This window comes from Bombyx mori, chromosome 15, assembly GCF_030269925.1.
Source record: "Bombyx mori chromosome 15, ASM3026992v2".
Taxonomy (NCBI): Eukaryota; Metazoa; Arthropoda; class Insecta; order Lepidoptera; family Bombycidae; genus Bombyx; species Bombyx mori.
This window is the reverse complement of record NC_085121.1, coordinates 8,766,646-8,792,571: the sequence shown is the minus strand read 5'-3', so window position 1 is coordinate 8,792,571 and position 25,926 is coordinate 8,766,646. Positions and strand designations below refer to the sequence as shown.

Below are 25,926 nucleotides of genomic sequence, written 5' to 3'. Positions count from 1 at the left end.
GAGCCCATAGACATCCACAACGTAAATGCGCCACCCACCTTGAGATAAGTTTTAAGGTCTCAAGTATAGTTAAAACGGCTGCCCCACCCTTCAAACCGAAACGCATTACTGCTTCACGGCAGAAATAGGCAGGATGGTGGCACCCACCCGCGTGGACTCACAAGAGGTCCTACCACCAGTGAAACAAACGTTTGAAACAGTACAGCGTGTTTTATTACGTTCCGATATAATTGTTATTCGTGGTTATCGCGTTAGATAGATTCAGAATAATTTATTTGTACTTTGAGATCAAAAGAGCATGAGAATATCTGTGTCCTAAATAACATACAGGCGGAAGTAAAATACATTAACCACACATACATAAGTTTAAGATGATAATAAACTGGCACAAGAGCTGACACTGTGTACGCAACAATACGCACAATACGCACTGTACGCACAATTTTAAAACGATACTTACCGCGTTAGTTCGGAACACATCCGTTTAAAACAAACACATTAAATTTAAAGTAATGTAATTCCATTTTTTTATAGTATTAAAGGAATAACAATTTTAAATAATCGACTAAATCTATTGACGAACGCTATGTAACTGAATGCAACTTACACCTTTTATCTGTTTATGACAGTTAATGCATAATACAAAATGCGGCAATCATTTTTATAACTAAGATACTAATTGAATCTTTATATTCATATTAATACAACTTAATAATACTTCATCATCATCATCATCTCAGTCTATAGCTGTCCACTGTTGAACATAGGCCTCTCCAATCGATCTCAAAAAATATTTTTTTTATCTATACTGACAGCCTTGAAAGGCTATATATAGCATGTAGTTGAACTCTTGGGGCTTAAACCAGGAGGTATTGCTAACACTGGCCCTAGCAAGAGCCAGTGCTTCGCAGAATCTATCACCGGATCGGAAACGCGATCCACTGAGAAAATCCGGCGAGGAACTCAGTGGGCTGATATCCAATGCGGCCGGTCCATTGTCATCTGTATCCAACTTGACCCAGCTATTTTCACTTTATAATGCTAATATAGAGGTAACTAATATATTGAGTAAGACACTCAATATTTGTGGGCACCTTGAAACATGAGGCCAAGTCTCAATTATACAGTTTAGCGGTCGTCTCATGATTCAAGCCGAACAGTATGACTGATTCACGGCAGAAATAGACAGGATGGTGATACCTAACCATGCGGACTTGTAACTATACTGAGACCTTAGAACTCATATCTCAAGTGGGTGGCGGAATTTACGTTGTAGATTTCTATGGGCTCCAGTAACCACTTAACACCAGGTGGGCTGTGAACTCGTCCACCAATCTAAGCAATAAAAATTATAATGCTGGTTTACAAAACAGGATACCACCGATAATGATTATAAGTGATTATTAAACAGATTATTAATCAAACGGCATGTAAGAGGAACATTTCTTGAACTAAAAGGCCGGTTAACCATATTGTGATTAAATATAAATTATTCTCAATTTAACAAGTTCACATTTCGAAGTTGTCAGACCGATTTCCCCGAGACCGTGATTTCTGTAAATCGTTCATAATGTTACGTGAAGTTAGATACAAAACAAATTATTAAAATATCATTTTCGGTATTTAGCGCTAATATGTGAAAAATAACCAACGCCACGTTTTCGTTTTCAAGAACACTACGAAAAAACGAATTATAAATATTCCTAATGGTAAATTATTAATTATTAAAATCATGATTTGCTTATCTAAAGTGCGGCTTTATTAAATAAATTACTTAATTTTGAATTTCGAATGGACACGTTTGATTACGATGAATGAATTTATCGAAAAAGATTTAATAATATACTATAAAACGAGAAACCTTCATGCTTTCCGATAAATAATGACCTTTTCGTGCTTTTAAATGTATCATTAAAATTACAAGTTACCATGCCGCAAGTAAATGTCAATATATAGATCACATTTAACGAAAGTCATTAAATATATTTTCGCCTGAGTATCACTGCGATTACATTTACAAATACAGCACACGAGAGCAAACTCGATTCCGGTTTTACGACAGTCGAACACGATTGCCTACTACTTAAAAACATAATTCGGCTACATTCATTACGAAAGCTGCTCTGTAAAGTGTCACAGTCGGCTAACAATTGATGTACCATTTTTGTAGTCCTTTAAATTGCGGAAACCGTTCGACTTAATGACGAGGTCGCGAGCATCTTAATTTTATGTGCGCCGCCAATATGAAAATGCGATTACGCAATTGGATTTCAATGGTAATCATGTATTATCGTCTCCTTTGCCAAAATCGTTTTTTGTTTTTTTTTTATTCAAATGAAAACTTGATATTTTATATCGTTTCTAACGTAAGATAGAAAGTTGCTTAATAAATTTGGACAACAAAACACGCACAGCTCTGCTTAATTAAAAAAACAAAAGAACACCTATAATGCGGATGTAATATGACCAACACAAAATGCCATTAACGATGAAAATAATCTCATCAGATTCCATTTGAATTGCTAAACGAGTAGTACGCATCTCAGAACAGATTCAAGTTGTTCTCTAGGAGCCTAATTGGCGGATGTGTCCGGCTTTTCGTCATCGCCTCTTCGGATGGCATGGGACCGGCCTAACATTTGCCTGCCCGATGTCTACTGCCAATAAATTTCAAACAAAGCGTACAATAGTTACGAATTTACGTTGGACATTAAATCTTGTAGTAGCGATCTATGTTAATCGATAGGACATTAACAAGAGCCGGTAATGGTCAGTCCCGGGGCACAGCGCTCAAGGCTCTCAGTGAAAGGATTAGTCGTGTATCTGTATCATCCCGGCCTCCGTGCTCCACACTGAAGCCGCACGATCACCGGTTGATAAATTCGTAACTTCAACAGTAACTAACGTGTTTACTAAAACGCGATTGATTTATATAATTAATGAGTTGAATTCAAATTAAATTTACCTTGAGACAAAACTTATTTATTTAGATCGAACTGATTACAATTTTGCAAAACTCTAACTTAACACTAACATTTTTATATCTGAACACTTTTTGAATTGACATTAAATGTTTATTTTAAAAGCTTAATAGTAGATTAAAAATTGTCTAAGCTGTTTTTATATTATTATAAAACTATAAAATAAACATGTCTGTTTGTTTATTTAAGATATTTCAAAAATATCTTCAATGAACAGACAATGAATGTCTGCACTGATGCTATTTAACGATACGCAGCGAATTGGCTGATTCTCTGGCGTTACTTATGTTTATGAGCGTTAGTAACCACTCACCGTCAGGAGGACTGTGAGAGTGCCTTCATACAAAGGCCATGAAAAAAATTCAGGATTTTAAATCTGTTCAATAAACATAACTTAATATCAAGCCAACTGTCATATTATTATAAAGGAACAAAAATTTAACTTGCCTATTAACCAATATAAGTTAAACTCTCCTAAGGTAATAGAAAATAAAGGAAAGGAAAGAGAAAGATACACTAAAATGGGTCTAAAAAAATTGTAAGCTTCTATACTTTTGAGAAAAAGAATATTTTTATGGTATTTACAAGACCGTGGCGAATTACATTTATTAGTAGTGCACCAGATGTGCAAGAGCGTTTCACATCGACACCGAGAAATATGCAAATCACGATAAACTGTGATCTTGCGAAACACCGGCCATACGATAGACGAGATAATACCTATAAAATCAGGACACACTATTAACGGCAAAATAAATTGATGGGAGATCACGACTCGAAAATGATTAAACTGAAGTCATTTGCACCGTGAAATGCGACTAAAACATCTGATAACTAACTCTCCATACGTGAACGGAGTGTTTCTAATGCGCTTACCAATACTAATAATTCACTTATAATTGCTTATTAATGCATGTAACAGAATAAGATGCTTCATGTTCCATACCAGGAAAATTGCTAAACGCCATTTATTGTTGTCAAACAACTTTCTGTTTTCACTGAAATTTTAGCTATTATTATATTTCAAAGACACAGAATATGATCGACATGCTGAATGCCTAAATATGCCATTTATAATTGAGAAAAATATGAACTAAGCTGTAGAGAAACTCTAATAAAAATAATCCTAACCTCATTTTTATGTGTTCCTTTTTTGATTAATGTTTCATTGAATTTAACAGACCGGCGAACTCAATCATTATTTTTTATTGCTTAGATGTGTGGACGAGCTCACAGTCCACCTGGTGTTAAGTGGTTACTGGAGCCCATAGACATCTATAACGTAAATGCGCCACCCACCTTGAGATATGAGTTCTAAGGTCTCAAGTATAATTACAACGGCTGCCCACACCCTTCAAACCGAAACGCATTACTGCTTTACTGCAGAAATAGGCAGGGTGGTGGACCTACCCGTGCGGACTCACAAGAGGTCCTACCACCAGTAATTACGCAAATTATAATTTTGCGGGTTTGATTTTTATTACACGATGTTATTCCTTCGTCGTGGAAGTAAATCGTGGACATTTGTTGAGTACGTAGTTCATTAGAAAAATTGGTATCCGCCTGGGATTCGAACACTGGTGCATCGCTCAATACGAATGCACCGGACGTCTTATCCTTTAGGCCACGACGACTTGAAACCGCCTCCATAACATTCAGACATACGTGATTTTCGCTATAGAAACAAAGAGGACGCTGGCACCAACACACCAACCATCATCCGCAAGTAAAAAGCGCTCATTTAAAACGTAAAAGATGTGTTAACCTAATCGATCCTTAAAATGTAATAATAGTAAATTTGAAAAACAGGCTAAGATTTCACAACGCTCGTAATTTTAGTATGTAACGATTGAAATGCAGACCTCCTAGACAGCCGCGTGCTCCATATCTCCTCCAGTCGTGATGAGAAACTTATACAACAAGGAAAGGATTGTCATGTCTATACAACATTTCAGCATTTAGAGAAACACATTGTTTTTACAAAATGTTAAAGGTGATTCTGATCTATTCCTATATCCTGTTTTGATTTCATTGCTTCTATTTTGGTGGTACGTCAGTCAATTAGTTTTAGAACTACAAATATAAAAAAATGATTTTTAATTCGTTCACTAATTTTTAATTCAATAATTACATGATTTGAACTTAAGTTTTCGGGTTCGATGTTTAAGCTGTTTTTCGTTCATTTAACATAAAACTTATAAATTGTTCTTTAAATGGGATTCAAAGTTACCTTCAATTGACTTTTCTTAAAAGTCACTAGGAAAGTAAATAAACTTAATAAACTTAAGCTAAACATGGCTTCATTAAACTATGATAACCACCCAAATAAAAGTTTTGGAAATATAGATCATTGATATAAAACGTTTATTTGAAAATAGACAGACAAACTCGGGTGCCACGTGATGTTCGCGGTAGTTAGAGTAGCTCAAACACTTTAGGAATGATTAGTGTAAAACCACCTACCACTTAGGATTCTTATAATTTATATCATTATATATTTATATCGTTTGAATGACAGTTTATAGTGGTACAGTAGGACCTGTAGTTAGAAGTAGTATTCGATTTGAGGTCGCACTTCTGCTTTGTAAAAGACTCACTTCGCTTTATTGAGGCATCTTAACGTTACATTAATCAATATTTTACGTTAGCCTATACTTTTATCAGTCGTAACAGATATTCCGCATACTTCTTGTTTCTATGACCTACTACTTATTGATATGATCCCAACATCGTAACTTTCCTGGAGATCTTAGAACTTATATCTCAAGGTGGGTGGCGCATTTACGTCGTAAATGTCTATGGGCTCCAGTAACCACTTAACACCAGGTGGGCTGTGAGCTCGTCCACCAAACTAAGCAATAAAAAAAATACAGCAATACTGAAGCAGTTCATTAAAATTTCCCAATGAATTCATGAACGCACAATCGAATCACCATAAATATCTTAACGGCTCTTAAAAGTGTTATAAAATAGACTAGTTCGATATTACTATTTTGTTAATCTCGTACATAATAAATAATGTTCCACTTCCCCAATAGGACCTGTTAGTTGGCGTTTATAATGTTTATTTATGACGGGTCCAGTACGTGAGCGAATAATTAGATTGACTTTTGCACTCTGATATTTTATATGAGACGAATGTATAAATAATTAAATGAATTACATAATATTTAAATAGTTAATTATTTGGAGAAGGCTGTTAGTGTTTTCTTAATGATCTTATTTTATCGTTGTGTCTTTTTCGATGAAAATTCTTATCTCAAATAACATTCGAATAGACTTTGTCTGGGTCTATTTAAAATATCTATATCCTAATAAGAGAATTAAGTTTCATAGATTATTGTTTCGTTTCTATACCTTATTAATAGAATTCAAGCTACCTCATTTCATGTCATTTAATGTTTATTGAAAATTTACGTCTACATTCAATTTCATTGGGTAATAAATATAGACAATTATAGCAATTCGTATCATCAGCGAAATTTTATACTGATACTCACTAGAAGTAGAAAACTGGTGTATTTAAGTTCTTAAAAACGTCGATGTGTGTCCGCATCAAGTAGTATCACCGTTCTGCCTACTTCTGCCGCTAAGCATCCATACACGTTTGAAAGTTTACAATCAAGAGTTTGACCTAAGTCTTAAGGTATGTGACGCCATATTGCGATGTTTAAGTGCTTCCGTACTGGCTTAACAACAGAGCCACGTGTATGTCTGCCGATTAACGCCTATAGAAACTATCCAGATTTAATTTATTCGGAAAAATACAGCAAACAAAAGAAAGATCAAAAATGTGGCTCCATTTTGAACACGTCAAAGTATTCGTATTGGACTGATAAGAACTTCGTATTCACACTTCCTGTGTGACCTATCCGAGAAATATATCAACACATGTAGCTTATCCAATACCGCCCTACTAAGACCAATAACTAGGTCAGATGAAGCGTATCAGAACGAATCAATAGTAATAAATAAACAAATATCAAATTAAATAAATCTTAATAACCTTATAGATAATATCGAGTCCTATTTGTTTAATCCTATTCTCAATCTACCTGTCAAACGATGACAGCACGCGGCTTCTGCTTCATAAGATTCATAAACCAATCAAATTTGTGTGTTAAAAGGCAATTAGTCAATAACTCCATTTATTTTCTTTAGTTAACGTCGAAGCACCTGTCAAAGTACTTCCATCCGAGCCTTTTGTTTGTTCATCAATTGTCAAACGATAAAAGAGCAATGTTCTTAAAAATATTAACGAAAGGCAGCGGTAATACGTAATTTATTTTGTACGTTACGTTAATGAATACTTTTAGGTACTTATTGAATTTAAATATCCACAATTAACTAAGAGCACGTGCGCTTAAATTCAAAGTGAACATGTGCTAAGTGACTTGCGGATATTTAGGAGCCATGCACATAAGAGCCGCTAAGTATCTACTAAATTTGACAGACAGCGTTATTATGAGGTCAGAACGTCTACGAATTTTTAACTATTTCTTAATGTGTACGTTATTTAAAGATTTTTGGTTTGCTCAATCCTAAAACTGTCTGCGAGACTAAAATGATACTTGAAACTATCGTTTTGTATAGTGTTGAACATACGAGAGCAAATCAGTGGTTGAGAGTAGTTGAATTTCATCATTTTTATATGCGGACGTCTAGTCGTTCTTTACAGTGATGACCTTTCTCGTAAGATGTAAGGAAGACGGTTCCTAATTAACCATTTATGAAATTGAGCCTTAGGTAAACTAAAGCTTCAGCGATTTTTTTAATAGGGATCAAAAAATTCGTTCAAGGGCATCTTAGGCGCTTTTGATTACTATCATGAAAATTACTAAATAGATACTTGGGAAGTAAATAATATTTACTGATAACTTAAACAAAGCACTCCGTATCCATTTTTTGCTATTTTATACAAATGTATAAGCATTTGGGTGATTCTCACGAATTAGATCACTTTCGATAAATAGCTGGGTGAACCATCTCTGAGCCCACCTGGTGTTAAGTAGTGGAGCCAATAGCGATTACAACGTAAATGCGCCTACCATACCTTGAAACATACGATCGAAGTTATAATTCGATTATATGAACGGGTCTTCCATCCTTCATATCTGAAAGCTTGCTTCACAGAAATAACAATATACCTAAGACGCGGGCTCACAATATTATGGTATTTTTATTACCCGCTTATATTTTAGAATTTTATGTACAATATAGTGTTTATCTTTGAAGATCTTGAGCGTTTCCTTACGAAAAGATACTACTACATTAAATTCCCTTCAAAAGTAGTCTTTCATGATTTGTGTGCCTCAAAAATATTTGCGTAATTATTGTTAGAGAAATCTTGCGATTTCTTGATGACTTGCGTCAAAGGAATGATCCCGGCGAAAGGAATGAGATGAAGTCTAAATATGCAGTGTCAAATGTATGTAATGAGCAATTTCGAAATACTGACCTAACATTCTCACGAAAATCTATGATTCAGAACTGAACACGTTCACAACGATTTGTTTTTTAATTCTAAAAAAAAGGTTTTATTTTTGAAGCTATATTTCTTTAGGCGCGTTATGAAAAATTGATTACAGTGAAATCTTACGATGCGCGCGCACCGTGACACAAAATTGACAGAATGAAGTTGCCCACTAAATCGCTCATTACAATACGAGCGACGTAACTTGGCAAGTCTGAATATAGCCGCAGGTGAACTCTCTGAACCGTAATGAGAATTACCGAATTTATACGATGTCAAGAAAAAGGATGTCCAATATGCGTGTTTGAGGATGTTGTTTAATCGATTTTTTTTCAAATTGATTAAAATCTAAATAAAAAAAAAGAAATAAATTTAATAAAAATAAAGTATTACTTCTTACGCGCGTACATAAGTACACGCACCCTTTTTTATTTTATTCTTTACAATGTTTTCATGATCTAAGCAATCGAACGCTAGAATCGGATGCGCTTTTGAAACACACGTGAATGTTACAGCCATAGTTGTTCTCAAAAAATATCTTAATTCACGACGAACCTTTAAGCTGTCTCTTTAAAAGCCCATTATAAAGTGAAGGTGCATTTTTCGTAAGAAACGAGATCGAACCGGATCCATGTATAGGGGAGCGTTATTTAACTGGAGCAGACGGCCGAGCGCGTCCGTCGCCCGCCCGTCTTGGATATCGTCCCTTAATATTATATCGACAATAAGATTTTCTTTCGGACACCGCAATACCGCGGTTTCTCTTTTTTTTTTGTAAGTGAAGCCGCTATGTAGGGCAATCTTGGCTTATTTCGAAACTACATCATGATTGACGCTTATCGGACAAATCACATTATTATGTGTTTCATGCCGTATAAGAAAATTCATAGCGGCCGCTCGGCACAGTTTCGTACAATTATGGTCATTATTCGGTTAAACGTACACATAGGCCAAATAGTAAACCTAGACGTTCTTTTGAGATAATAACCTAGAATTTATTTATTTCTTAAGTAATTTACGTTAGTGGGAATTGTTTCCTAAAGAGCAAAATCAGGGCCGCCTATACAGAATACAACGTCATGTAGTGCGAGGAAAACAGTTTTTTTTATTGCCCTTGTAGGCAGACGAGCATACGACCCACCTGATGGTGAGTGGTTACCGTCGCCCATGGACTTCAGCAATGTTAGGGGCAGAGCCACGTCGCTGCCTACCGCTTAATACTCTCCACAAGCCTCGCTTGAAGAAGAACATGTCATAGCGCTCGGAAAACACTGTGGAGGGGAGCTCATTCCATAGCCGGATGGTACGTGGCAAAAAAGACCTCTGGAAACGCACTGTCGATGACCGCAGTGGCTCCAGGTAGTTTTGAAATATGAAATATACCGCAATTACAATCGTGAAATGACAATTATCGTGTGTTCATTTTAATGGACCATTATAGACAGATTGGTTTTCTATTTGTGTGTGCGAATTAGAGACGTATTACGTGATCTGCGCCACATTATAACTAATGGACGCTTCATTCAATTATATGATGACCAAATATATTTAACAAGGGACAAAACGGTCATCGCTTCGCATTGTTATTTCCTAAACCAGCTAAACTTGTATGGAGCGTGGAAACACACCTGTACTGGTTTAATTCACGTGCATCATTCATATTAATATATTGTACTGTTAACATTAACATATCGAGAATTAAGTAGAATTCAAATCGAATTTTATCTATTGTAATTTTATTTATATATTTTAATTTTAGAATGAATTAATGAATCGTACTTCATTAGATGGAAGGAATTATCTTCTGATTATGCTTGTCGTATTTATGCTACACTGTTCTATTTGTTAATGTGCCTAACAACTTTAATACGCAGAACTAATTTTAAGATTTTATCTCGCGTTTTTTATTGTCATTATATTTTTATTTTGACATTTCGGATGCTGTTAAGTTTTCGTGGTCACACGGACGACCACAACCGAAAAAATTTCTATAATGTTCATTAGTATTACATGCAATGAAATTATCTAATTGAATTACCCACGAAAACAAGCGTGCAGTTTTGGCATTTGCCTGAATCAGGTCATTTGCATCGTGCAAACGCGCTGTACGGTGGGCGCGCAAGAACTCTGTTTATATGTATTAGTGCGTGGGAAATTCGAGCAGCTTCTATTTGATACTATAAACGCCGACTATATTTTAAGTCATATTCGACGGTCTCCAGTTGCACGATGCTAACTAATCTGAACCATTAATGGTCGAATAGATTGTGCATCCTTGCACAGAGTCCGGTCTCCGGGCTGCAATAAATCAGATCGTAAGCTGCAAACGACCCGTCCTGGCATTTATAACGCACTCATGTAAAACTACATAGTACAACGCTGCTTTTATTATCTACCGCCTAATTATATTGAACATATTTCTGATAATTATAGCAAGGCTCATTAAATTGCGAAAGTTTTTGCATGCAACATTGCTAAATCAGTTTAATAAACGATTTTCAGATCACTTTAATGAGTGAATTAATCAACCGTATTACATATTCAATTACTTTATTAGTAAAATAGGTAAATATAATTTATACAGGGCCCAAATATTAATTCAATTTTAATACTGCTTTCTACGTATGTAGGTATATTCAAAGACCTGAAACCACTTACGAGGTTTGTCCTCGGTAATAGTATGTTTAGAGTAATGTACGACGTGATCGCATCACTGGGTTCGCGTAATGCTAATTTCACTTTTATTATTATTTTCCAACTTGAATTCGCTTCAATTCGAATTATCTAGCATAAACTTCCAATAGTTAAACGTACGAAGGAGATCAAAGGCTGGACGATGTCAAGAGACATCGTCGATCAATGTCAGCGGCTAGCTCAAGTTTGCTGTGCACTGTAGCCCTGACTAATGCCGGTTAGGTATGCAGAGAATTTTATTAACTCTCATTTACCGTTGCCTCATTAATTTTTAAACGTTAGAAAACGGATCAAGTAATTGAAAAGGGACTTCAAAGGCTTTATCGTGTTGCGGCATAATACGATCCATTTGAAAACCTTTTCAATTGTTTATTTAAGCGAAGTTGTACTTTTGTGTGTTTGTTAATTTGATTTAGATTTGCTGTCGACATTATTCAAATAGGCTTCAGTTGTCGTTCACGCTCACGGCGCACCCGTGCATGCGGCACGACGACGTCCTATTTCAACCAGAAAACGAGCAGCCACGTAACCAGAGTAAATGTACCTCCATAACAGTGCAACGCTTGCAATTAAAACAACTGCATTGTCGTTACAGAACTTTTGCGATTAAAAATCCAAACATTAACTTATCTGAGTTTTTAAGTAACACACTAAAGAAATAAATTATCGAAAATCAGTTCTTTAAAGCTGTTCTAAGCTCCAGAAACGTAATTCTGAATCGTAATAAATTATCGTATTTATAAAATTAGAAATCTGCTCAAAGATGAAAGATATCATGCTTTCGAACTAAAGTTCGCCTTTATTATCGCTACGATCGAAAGCTAGCGTTAACTGTTCGCTTATTTTTACAGTAAATAAATACAAGACAATTTGTAGACATCGTTCGATAGCTAAAAAGAGATAAAATCCGGCATTGTAGTTGCGATATTGAGGTCGTTTGCAGCGCGTTAATTAAAGATAACGAGTTAAATCTATTTATCCGCCTGCCATTAATAGTATAGCCATAGTAGATCCAGTTGCTTTGTTTAAATAAAAGACCATTGACCGAATTCTTCGTGTGGTTATCAAACGTTATACGATATACGAAATATTAAAATTCCCCAAATATTCATTTTTAATGCCGAGGATGAAATTATCGTATTATTTACGTTATAAGTTACTGTTAGTTAATATTTATGTTTTTCGATTCTCATCCTCGACGATTGCATGAAATCTAAAAGTTAATTGCAAGATTCGGTAGTAAAGATTGTGACGTGATCCATTTGATTGAGCGCGGAGGCAGCGTCGTGGCTCATGACGCAAAATCTCGCTAACCCACATGTACAAAGCTTACACATAAATCCATATCCTATACCAAGTGAATTAAAAATTGAACACCAACAAACTGAAAAACTGTAATACAATTACCATTGAAAATTTCAATCTGGCTCTTGTTCAACCAAGTCGCACTGTCAGGTCGTTGACTTGATATATATTAACTCCTGACTTAAGATATGCCAAAGAACGTCTAATTCAAACACCTATTTTTATGCAACATATAAAATACGCAATAAGTCTAATATTAAATTACAAAGAAATCCTTGAAATGTTGATTGGCTATACTTAAAAGAGACATTATGCGTTGTAGGTTTAACGAATTGTAAAAGCAGCATTTGTTATTAACAAACTAACTAACTAGCCTGTTTAAGAAACTTTGTATAACCTATAATAGAAATACATTCCGTTTATTTTTTGCATTTAGACATACAATCAACGCCAAATATGAAAAATATGAAATACGCCATAAACTAGGATTACATAAAAAAATTGTAGATGTCAAGACAAAAGTCACCATCCACCCGGTATTAAGTGGTTACCCGTTTAAATTTACAGAAATTTCTACGTAAATTCCGATATCCACCTTGAGACATGAGGTTGAAATTTAAATTGTACTATATAACGGTCTTTCAAACCATCAAATTAGAACCCTAGATTGCTTTATTTAAGGATGGCGATACTAATCCGTGCGGGCTCACAATGCACCCTACTATGTACATAGGCTGCACTAAAAGTATCGGGAATGGAATATTTCCACTGTTCATGTCATATTAAAATCTTTTTAATTCAAAACTCCTTGGTTTTAAAAATCGAATACCATTTATTTATTTAAAAAAAGATTCTCGGTCTTGTCACGAGGTTTTGTCAAACTTGTTTAGTCGTTGAGAAAATGGAATTGACTCGAGAAAATTCAAGAGCGATGCTTTATCATGACTTTCGAAGTGGTCTAACACAAAAACAATGTGTTGACCGGATGATTTCTGCATTTAGTGATGAAGCCCCATCCAAAACCACAATTTATCGCTGGTTTGCTGAGTTTCAACGTGGACGTGTCAAGCTCAGTGATGATCCCCGTCAAGGTCGTCCAAAAACTGCAGTCACCCAAGAAAACGTTGATGCTGTGCACAAGCTGATTGAGGAAGGTCGACATGTGACATACCGCGAAATTCAGGCAACTTTAGACATTGGCATGAGTCAAATACAAATAATCTTGCATGAACAATTAGGTGTAAAAAAGTTGTTTTCCCGATGGATACCGCATTCGCTCTGTGAAGAGCAAAAAGCGGCTCGCGTTACTTGGTGCGTCAGAACTCTCGAAAGATTCCACGCAGGATCCTCAAATGCTGTATACAACATTGTATCAGGTGACGAAACCTGGATATACTCGTACGAACCCGAAACAAAAAACCAGTCACGAGTTTGGGTGTTCGAAAATGAGTTAAAGCCAACAAAAATTGTTCGTTCACGGAGTGTTGCAAAAAAAATGGTGGCCACGTTTGTCTCCAAAGCCGGCCATGTTACGACTATTCCTCTTGAGGAACAAAGAACGGTTAATGCAGAATGATATGCTAGCATTTGTTTGCCACAGGTCGTTTCTGAACTCCGTAAAGAGAACTGCAACCGCCGCATCATCCTCCATCACGACAATGCGAGTTCTCACACCGCGCACAGAACAAAAGAGTTTTTAGAGCAAGAAAACAGAATTATTAGACCATCCGCCGTACAGCTCCGACCTAAGCTCTACTAATTTCTATACTTTCCCTAAAATAAAGAATAAATTGCGTGGACAGAGATTTTCATCACCTGAAGAAGCTGTGGACGCCTACAAAACGGCCATTTTGGAGACCCCAACTTCCGAATGGAATGGTTGCTTTAATGATTGGTTCCATCGTATGGAAAAATGTGTCAAATTTCGCGGAGAATACTTCGAAAAGCAATAAATACATTTTTAAATAGTAATGTTGTGTCACTTCGTTAATTCCCGAAATTTTCAGTGCCGCCCTCGTAGTAAGCTGGCGACCGCTGTACTCGTATGGTGAAACAGCTTAAGGTAATCCAGCCTTATATTTAAAAAATAAAGTTAAATTAAATAGCTGTGTAGTATTTTCTTCGATTCTAGCGAGTCGTAGACATAATTAAAACTATTTTTACGACTTTAATTTCGCGGTTTTTATTGTAACTATTTACTATTTTCGACTTTTTGAATACTTTACGGTTTTCTTAGTAACGGACGACGTAAAAATAGTTTTTAATAATAAGTACCTTTACACATTAAAGCAGCCATTACGAACACTGATCCGAATTGATTGCAATAATGAGAAACGAAACAGTTAATAGTTACACCGGCTTCATTCGAGCAGTTCTTAGAAAAACCACAGCTGTGACCTTTACGCAAATTACAGGTACATTACTCTGCCTACGATATAACTGAGTACAACAATCGCGAAAGCAATAAAGTGTGATTAATAACTTACCAATTTAAAACTAATTAATAAACTATAAATATGAGGAAGGGGCATATAAGTATTAGTGAAACGCACAAAATAACGTATTGGAGTTTACTCCTTTAGAATCGATTTACATATATAGGCCCGGGGTATGAAAATTATGGGGACCAAAATCGTACTAGCATGTCACACGAAATGCGTTATGCGCCTGATTGGCTCCTGATTGCGTGATGCGTGCGCGCGCCAATCAGGAGCCAACGCGCGGCCGCGTTATCGCAGGTGACGCCGGGCTGCTGCGCCGGCAGTCCGCCACAAAGCCTCGTACTGATCGCGCGTTTCTCTCATTATTGTATTTTCATATATTTGTTAGTCGTTTGTTTTGTGTCTCGTTAATTTGTTAATAATCTGTAGTGTATCGTGTTGTCGTAATATAGAACTATTTCTCGTATTGTTTCGTTTAATTTTTTATATCCAGTAAACTCCAGTCGTGCGTCGGAGCGGACACACACACTTTTTTACATTCTGTTTCGAGATGTTAGCGCACGTTATAGTTGCCGCTTTATTCGTGTTACGCTTAAAATAACCACGGAAAGACTGGACAACATTTGTTATTAAATATATCCGTGATGCAAACTATATAGTCGAGTATTGTTTGCAATTTCGCATATAACAATACAACTATGTATAAGTAGCCCAATATAATTATCAATTTACGATCATCAGTAAACTGTAGTTTATATTCACGCGATGCAGTGAAACTTTGTTACTGAAACTTATGTAACGCAAGAAAGGTTACTTGACTTAATATTACCTAAATAACCACTTCTGTTCTATTAAAAAAATATATATTCATTCGCCTATAAACTTAATGACTAAGTATTAACCTTAAAAACATAAGGTCGTGAAAATATAATTGGTTGATTTAGAAATTAATTTCAAATGACGAACTAAAAAGCTCACAATAAAATTACTTCCGCAATGTTTATTAAAAATTCGTTCTAGTAGTCGTTATTGCTTAAGATCAACATTAATTCAGTTATAAAAACACAATGAAATACACACACGTAATTATTTTCATTGCTTATACGTCAGTGAAATTATAGAAATAAATAATTTCTCACTAACGGTACAAAATCTTTACCTTGCACATTTAAAGCCTCATTTTAAGATTAATTTTTATTATTTTTAAATTAAAACAGTTCTTTTTTTTAAGAAAAATAAATATCCCTATAAGTGTCTGTGTTCTTAGATATTATGCAGTTATATAAAAGTTAGTACAGGTGTAAATAATATTTCGTAAAATATCAGCCACTGACCATTGTATCGGTTATCAAATGTAATATAATATTGGTTGTTTCGGTCCCTCGCACTTGCTCCAATTCATCGTGTCGTTTGACAGACCTTTCTCATCTTACGTTAAGTACGTGTCATGCAAATATAAATATATAATACAGGCAGGGAGCGTTTTCACTGAAAGTGCTGAAACTTAATGGAGGCTTAAAATAACTGTTTTAATTTTCGCAGGACGTAAAAAACGCTAATTATAATGTAGAAAGTAAGAAGCATGTATACGTCCATTACAATTACAAGCCGTGTGATGATCTCGTTTCGGCTTTCATCTTAAATTTAATGTTCGTTTTCTTGTATTGTGATTGTGTTGGTGCGGATTGCGACTAGAGGCCGGCGAGCACAAGCTCCGACGCTACGTGATGTCTGATAGGCAGTGCGCGTGACTCGTTCGCCCTGGTTTCGTACAGGATCTAAAGACACGAAAGAGCTTACTAATTAAACATTCAAACGCGCTCATATTTTGGTTAAGATTAAGTAACTGTATGGAAATTATTAATAACCCTTCTACGCCGCACCCATAGCAGGGCTAATCATAAGACCGTACGTGTAGGTAGAAACATCCTATTTTTGCCGTGAAGCAGCCATGTGGTCCGATTTGAAGGGCAGAATATATGTCATACAATACAATACAGAGACTGCGAACTTATATATCAATGTGAGTGGCACTATTCACATTTTTTATCTATGAACTCCAGTAACCTTCTCTACGTAATAATTCAAAGTCTAAAAATATTAAAATACGACAATTGATAAAAGACATTTTGTCGATATTTTTTCCCTTAGTTCTACACTGCGGCTGAACCGATTCGAAAGTGAATTATTCTCAGTGATATACTGAGGATAATTCGACCTAATATTATGTTTTTGTTTTATTCAAATCATTGAAAAAATAAAAAAGTTATTTTAATACAGTTCGAAACCTTAATAAAATAGTTTGACGTCACATGATAGCATAATAGAGTAACTCCAACTGATGAATTTACAGTTTAGTCCTTGGCATATGGCAGTACTTTTTAAATACGAACAGTCTAGTTCTTTGATTAAGCATTAAATTGTACCTTCAATTCTCGCAAACAACAATTTTATAATCATCTCACAATTACAATGGATACGGAACCAATAGTCATCATCGTAAAATGTACAATATTATGTCCAAAAATAAGAACTTTAAGTTTAGTTCCATATAATTTTAAAGACTTTAATTTTTATGTTTCATATTTAAAAAAAAATACATTTATTTATTTTTTTCTTTTACAGATCAACTTCCAAAGTCGGACTTAGAAAAACCATGGCCAAAAGAATCACATTGAATATCAAATCTGCCAAGAACCTGGTCAACTAAGTTCTTGTCGAGCGGCTAATAGGGTTGGGGTGAATAATGGGAAAAAGGAACGTACGGATCAAGTTCGCACACTCGATTGGTCCGCCGATATACTCGAGCACGTTGGGCGCGTCCGAGTAGCACCCCAGCCCACATTTGCAACCACACTACCAGTTACCGACGCTGTAGCGACTGCCAATAAAGTACAAGTCATACCGGGTTTTACACTTATTTAATTTAGATATATTTACTTAAGTACAAAAAATCACGAAGCTGCAAATCGAACAATTCTAGACTGACGAGAGAACGAATTTTGATAATCGTTCTCCGTTGAATCACGGTAGTCATGACGACCACTGCCCCAGAACGGTCAAAGTCGGATTTCTTTGATTTCGTGACGTCCAACGAAGTTACGGATGCACAATATAAACAACAAATGCGATCTGTAAACGTGTTCATGGAATCGCCCGACTCTAGGTCGAATCCTTTGTTATCGGAGGAACCGAAAGAACAGAACAACAATAGCTTGTTAAGTGTTGCGACGACGCAGGCGAACACAAGCGCAATGACAGCCGCGACTACTTCTACTACACTACAAAGTTTCGACTCGATATGGAATGTAGATCGTGATCGAGATCGCTTGGACACTTCAATGCTAGAGGACTTAAATAAATTTAGTTATTGGAACCAAGATAGTGAAATAGCGGACACCCCCTGCACGGATACGACAATTTCAAATAAACTAATCAACAATACCGATGGTCAAATATATACTCTTACTGTCCTCAATCACGATATAACAGAAAACAGTTCAAGTCGCTATTGGAGTAAAGACGAAGACGTTTCTATGTCTAGTCCGGCAGACATAGAACCCAATCCTGCATTGGATCTGGAATCAATATTAAATATGAATGGATTCCCAAACGATTTCAACCAAGATCTCCCCAAACCTTTTCATTTTGAAGATGGTGATTCAGAGAGTCAAAACAATGATCTGAACTCAAGTAATCTAGTAAAAGTGGAACAATATTACGATGAAAACGAATATACAAACAGTGATAAGAATGATGACACGCAAAGCTCCTCTTTAATTGGTGCTGCAACTTTACTGGATACTCAAATCGAATTTAACAACAATAACAATGACTGGAAAGCAACAAATAACAATGCGAATGAATCTTTACTTAGAAGTGCATTACAGGGAAAAGCTTATTTCCGTACTGTTCAAAAAAGTACTGTTACTAAAATAGACGCCAATGCTGAATTGAAGCGAGTCATAATCAATAATAATAACAAAGCTGACGTACCATCTATGTACCAAGATGCAAAGGACGCCGATCCGGAATTATTGATGGCAATTTCACCTCCAAACGGAAATGTCAACATTTCAATTTTATTAGAGGATCCAAGCACAGCTGTTATAACTAATGGAGAAAACCCGACATCGACGCAGCAAAGCGTGGATGACATTTTGCTGTCTCAGTTGGATGCGAACTATCCTGAAGACTATGAAAAATTAAAAAGAATAGCCACGGAGCTTGGTGAATCAATGCAACCATTCTGCACTGTAGAACCCATTGATCCTACTCGAAGTGTCTACAACATCCATCATGTGAATGGTGAATTAGTGACGATGATTCCAGCTGGGGAAGTACAACTCCCTCATAACTTGCAAATAGTCACCGCTTCACCAGCAGTTACGAGCACAAAAAACACAAGTAAAAAATATAAGAGGATACAGAATAAAAATTCCCCGCCAAGTGCACAGCCGCAGTCTGGACCTGCCGTTCAAGCGGCTACTTCGACATCTAACGGAGTTCGAAAAGAGAGATCTCTGCATTACTGTTCTATTTGTTCAAAAGGGTTCAAAGATAAATATTCTGTAAACGTACACGTAAGAACACATACTGGGGAGAAACCGTTTACATGTTCCCTATGCGGAAAGAGTTTCAGACAGAAAGCACATCTCGCGAAGCACTACCAGACACACGTAGCACAAAAAGCGGCCGCCGCCAACGGCGCTGTCAAACCCAACAAGCAAAGGTAACTGCTACAAGTTCTGTGAGTCGCGCTTGTTCAGTTTCTGTAGTGTCGTTTACATTAAAAATCACGGTGATATGACTATAAATGTTTTTTAATGTATGTATGTAATCAAACATAAAGACTGACATATCACAGGAGAATTTGGTAAGGTGCTAGTAAAATAGAAAAAAAATATAGAGATAAAATGGCAGTTCACAAAGAGAGTTGGAGCATTCTCGGCTGCGTGTTACTTTGTTGATTTTGTATGTAATTCCGTCCGTTACCGAATATTATTTAGCGTAAAAAAAATCAGTAACACTGTTATTTTTTACTTCCACATTATTTTTAAGTGTGTACATTCCGTTTATTTATAGTCATGTAGGTAATTTAGATGCTGTTAGGTGATATTAACACGTTTTGTTGTTAGGTAGGCATTTTCTTTAGTCCTATAATAAATTTGATAACATTAATCGGCTTCAAAAAAATGTGTAGCTCATTGACAGTATCGAATAAAGGAAACATCAGATAAACAGGCAACAATGACGAGCAACGTTGGGATTACTCGCCGCCGCCGTAATTTCTCCCGCTGTGTGACCGACTAAACTTTCTAAAAATAAAAAATTACAGAGTAAAAGAACGAGTATTCTCAACCTACCATCTTTCACCGCTCGGTTATCGTATGTACTGTATTCTTCGCTAATGTTCGGTGTTCCTTGTTACATGCTAAACTCTTATACTAAACGTATACTTTTAGAACGCATTACGTAATGCTATCAAAAATTTCAACTGTTTTCTAGTAATAACTAAAAAAAAATTCAATGATGCAATTATCTATAAATCCATATCCGTCAGTTTAGTGAACGGTTTCTCACTCCTAGCATTACATCTTTCCCTCACATTGGGAGAGGCTTGATTGCTCTCAGATTGCTATAAATTATAAATACAAGTGGCGTTCAATCGCGGTCTTTAAAATTGTGCTCCCTTTCACGGCTAACCGATTCGCCTTTCTTTGTTCGTTCTATGTGTTCATAACGTGCCTCGCCCTATCATTATTATATCTATTAATAACTTGTACCCATAGCCATTGTTTACTAAAGCAACGGACTTCAACGCGATCGTTGTAGTACCTACTGAGCGCAATAATGTACAAATAGTAATTGATAAATAGAATGTACGTGCTCATATACGACAATCTTGAACATGGAATTGCATGAAAGTACACCCTGTGCTTTCTAGAGAAAGCAATTACCTGATATAGAGCAACTAACATACATATTATTACATATATTCAAAATTTCCACTACTTTTAAAGTGCTATAATATACTAACGTATGATGGTTACGTCCAAATGGACTTTCACTGTACGAATCAATTTAAAAATTATAATATTTTTCTATTTCAAAATGTAAGTTTGGAGAATGCATTGTGCTTGACCGCAAGCAAATAAACTGTCCATTAATGAACGCCATTACGAATACGTGTGATGAGTGATGATTTCGCTTTTGTAACAGGAAACTTTTTAGCAAAAATGTTTAACATGAAATTTTTGTATTGTTAAAAATTAAATCGTGAGTATAGTAAGTTGTGGGCGGGCTGTAATGCCTGCCCTGTCTAATCGTCGACGCGATGAGACGACGCCACTTGCGCTTCCTTATCTCTTGCTTCACTGCCTACGTAACTGCCGACATAAGATACTCAATTCTATATATAAATTCTTAAATATTTTTTGTCATAATTTTTTATGAAGAATTTATTACTATAAATTATATTTTAAACAACAAAATTAACTTTGAGTAAAACATGCTAAAAAATAATTAACAGTTTAATAATAGAACATAATATTTAAAGCACTAAGGTCGCATTGATATTTTGGCCTCCACACGTCAAACCTTTTGTATCATTCTATTAAAGTCACCAGCCCATGCAATTTCATTGGAACGATGTTGTAATAATTTTATTTTATCAAACGTAAGACTAGTCGGTTTATAAAAATTAACCAAGTATCATCATAGTTGATTCGGAAATATTTCCAAATTGACGCATAATCTCAGGCTTAATTTAATTTTAAACTTTCCTTGTTGGAGTTTACTCCTTAAGAATCGATTTACATATATAGGCCCGGGGTATGAAAATTATGGGGACCAAAATCGTACTAGAGAGTATAGCATGTCACACGAAATGCGTTATGCGCCTGATTGGCTCCTGATTGGCGCGCGCACGCATCACCTGATTGGCTCCTGATTGGCGCGCGCACGCATCACCTGATTCTTGCGCGCAGGTCCGCACTCAGGTAGCCGTGGCAGGATGATGCCACAGATTTTTTAACGTCAAAGAATTTAATAAGTATTTATTAACAGTTAATAAATTATTTATGAAATGCAATTTATCAAATGTATAATTAATAGAATAAAAATCTACCGTGCATAATCTAAGTATCATCAAAAATGCATTCATTTATACCCGTATTCCCTTATCTATTTATTTATTTTATAATCGTTCTTGAGGAGTAAACTCCAGTCGTGCGTCGGAGCGGACACACACACTTTTTTTTATATTTAAGAATTGTGTTGAAATGTTTGACAGAAATAGGACAAATCAAATCGTGCCTGTTTTTAATTTTGACAACAGTCGAAATACGTAATTAGTAAAATTTACATTCAATGCCTACCTACTACTAAACGATTAATGGTACTTTTATTTTGAATTAATTACCGATAAAAACGTATTACAAGCAATCTGTAATATTGCGCACATATCTATGTGTAGTGTGCTAATTATTTTTCTTATTTCTTGCCAATTAAGATTTCAATGTTTCAATGTTTGCCTTCTAGCTGTTTTTCACGTGAGATTTATGATGTTTTTAGTTTTCTTTACGGAATTGTCTAATTATTTTTAAAACAGCCTTTTGTATTTCTCGTAAGTAATGAATGACTTTTATGACTGAAACTAGAAGAACTACGTTTGACGTTTTGCAACAACAATAATACTCGTACAATGAACAACGAAGCTTTTTATACTCTCGGTGTATGTGTACTTATAATATAGTTATAGAGCCAGAAGAACCTTCTTTGTCAATACTCATTATTTTGTAAATACGTACAGAAGTATGAGAAAAATTATTTGGGAAATAAATTTTTATACTCTACCACTTGTATCTCATTAGATGGTATTTTGAAAAGTTAGCGAATTTATAGATTTAATAAGTACTCGATAAGAAACATTGAGAGATTTACCAGTTTATATGTAAGATTATGGCTACCTTCATATAATTATGAGAGTGCATAAAATATGGTTGTTAATATATTCCTGTAATATATTATTGATATAAGTTAGTTTTTTGAGATCATTATTTGAAAAGGTTTATTATTAAAAAGGTTATTTGATCGATTGATTATTGCATTTGTTCCTGAGTTGATTTTTAGATTTTATCGATAACTTTAAGTTTTTATGTAATTTTGCATGATTAATTTAATTATATTATTTTAGAACCAGAATTTGAAGGTGACGTGGACATTTTGATTCAATTATGACTTAAAAAACATTAAATGACAATGAATAACAAAAGCGAAATTTATTAACTCAAAAAACTATACAATATAAACAAAAGTTTAAAGAGAACGTTAGAAAACCGCTACGTTAAGCAAAACTATATAACAAAAGTGTGTCCACATCACCTTCAATTATGATTGTCCTAAACACTCCATTATTTATTTATAGAATTATGTTAAAGACGTTAAAAAGAAAACAAAAACATATTTGTAATCTTAATAAACCGGAGCTGTGATTTTTTTGCTTATCTGTGTGTCTTTACAGTGTCACTAATGTATTTTTGCGTTGCAAAAATAATTCAGTACAATTGACACTGAGTCAAAAGCTGAAGTCGTCTATTATTACTAGTATACTTGCACAACAGCGAAAACCAGAAAAAAAACACTAAAGTGTTAACCACTGGGGAACATCGATTTTTTTTTAGTTTTCTGTTTTATTTTTATATTATCTTGATCTTTTTGGTGTCTAAAATTTAACACTATGGTGCTTTTAAAATTATCGAGAGTAATAAAAACAAAATATAATAAGCGCCGTAAAATCTTTTCACAATATTTGAGAAATTTAGAAATATCACGCTGTTAATTGTTTTATGACCCACGTAGAAATAAACAATCTGAGTAATTTTCTCAATATTATTCCAAAATTTTGAGAGCAACAATGATCGGCGACTTCAGTATTTATATCATTATCAGATGTGATCTGGTCAACTTAAAACAGTACCGAACCGTTAGGTACATATAATGTAATGTAGATACAATAACTTTTTACAAGATTTTTACAATTTTGTAATTTACTTCTTATATTTTTACTTTCCTATGTTAGTTTTCTAATAAAATGTTTTTATAATAAATACGTTAATTTTGTTTCTTTTATAAACCCTGAGTTCTGCGCAATTTTAAACAAATGAATTTTTATGTTAGCCTAAAAAAATACAGTACATATTACTACTAAAACTAATTACATGATTACGCTATAGACATTTTGAATTAAAAATTGCAGTCGAAGCCAAAGAAACAAGCAACAATAAATAGATCAAATCCAATTTAAACTATCACCAGATAATGGTCAAAGATTTTCTGTAGCAGATGTTTCATTCAGAACAACATAAATCGTTGTAACAGAGTACAAATCTTTGATGTCAAGGGAAAGTAAATGGAGTACCTACCTACGTACATACAAGTGGAGTACCTACATACATAAAACTGCAGGCAACTTCTGTAGACAAAGAACTGAACTTTATCTGATATTAACTAGGCTTAGCACTAGTTTTCGTTTGATAACTTTTACTTTGATTTTCCACAATTGATTCATATAATCATACATAATCATATCACAGTAATGTTCCAAATTTTGAACTTCGATTTACTACATTTCGTGTAATATTTGTGATGGATTATAATTAGGTGTGCCCGAAGAAAATATTTCAAAAACGTCTACGACTTTAAAAATGGTAAGATATAACTGAAATAGATGTACGTTTCCTTTTTTTATGACTAAAGGATTACTGGTGGCCCTGAGTCCTTTCCAGTTTCACCAGGACAGGTGGGCGAGCAAAGGCTCAGCCAGGAGGGAGTACATTTCCTTCCGTAATCTACATACATGTGAAAAAAACCATACAAACGTACATGTACCTATACATAACGTTACAATTGTATAAAATTAATCGCAATTAAAGTTTGCAGCGAACAAAGGCGTATATTAAGTAGACACAAACGAGTAGGTCCCTGGGTATTGTTTCTTGGCGGACAGTTCCGGCGCACACGCAGCGAGCTATGGGTGGTAATTAGCTCTATTGTCGACGCCGGTCAGATCCTATCGACGCCACAAATACTTCCGATGGATTTACGTACCTGCTTTCCACTCATTGTTTGCTCGTTCTTCATTAATCGCTCCGTTTAATGGCCTCATATTCTACGACTTTAGTTTGCTGGTGAGTGTAAGCACCCGAGCTGGGACGTAACACCTTCTTACCTATCGTCATCATCATAGTCAGTTACTTTTCGCAGAGCAGTCGTGGTCATGTGGAATCCTTGTTTATTAAGGCCTTGACAGCTGTTTTCGGTAATTCGCGAACTGATGTTTGACGCACGCACTCGTTAAGTGGAGTTTTGGTAAGGACGTTTACCTGATCAGTCCAACGCATGGGGCTTCGTTCACGAGATCTTTTACCATTGACCCTACCCTGAACAAGTTTTTCGATAGACTCCGCTGGCCGTCGCGACACGTGTCCAAAATGTCGGAGAATCCTGGATTGCTCTGTTGACGACAACCTTGCCTATATCTACCGCGAAACAACCCTTATACAACAAAATGGAGACTTCGATCTCGTGTCTTAATATGGGGGACCATTCACATTGTGATGCTTAAGGACCCTAGTTATCATTTTACTAATTGCCACAAGAATGAACTTTTAATAGAAGCCCAGAAGCCTTTCGGAGTAAACAAAAACCGAAAAATTCAACTTGACAGCTAAATAATTTAATTTCTAAATATTATTCATCGAACAAGTCGTCGACATGGCTGTTGAAAGTGAAATTATTTTTAAATAAAAATGCAGCAAAGCATGCAGTTTTTATACGTTCGCTTAATTTATTGTTGAAAATATCTGCAAGTAACGAATTAGCGCACAATAATGCTCATTGTCCCCTTGAACGAAAAATATATTTGGATATTTCACAATTGCAAACCGCTTGAGATATTAACGACCGCTAAGGTAAAATATCGTAAGTCTTTTTATCAAACTGGGTCACAATTGAAACCACACACACAAAA

At 35.3% G+C, this 25,926-nt stretch overlaps 1 protein-coding gene across 1 annotated transcript in view; it reads left to right on the top strand.

The window, feature by feature from the left end:
* Positions 1-24,009, top strand: part of LOC101744414 (uncharacterized) — a 78,044-nt gene extending 54,035 nt beyond the window's left edge. The window contains exon 3 of the mRNA XM_012692318.4: positions 17,520-24,009. Coding sequence (XP_012547772.1) covers positions 17,930-19,630 — 1,701 coding nt within the window. The 5' untranslated portion in view covers positions 17,520-17,929 and the 3' untranslated portion in view covers positions 19,631-24,009. The remainder of the gene's footprint in view (positions 1-17,519) is intronic.
* Positions 24,010-25,926: the final 1,917 nt, after the last annotated feature.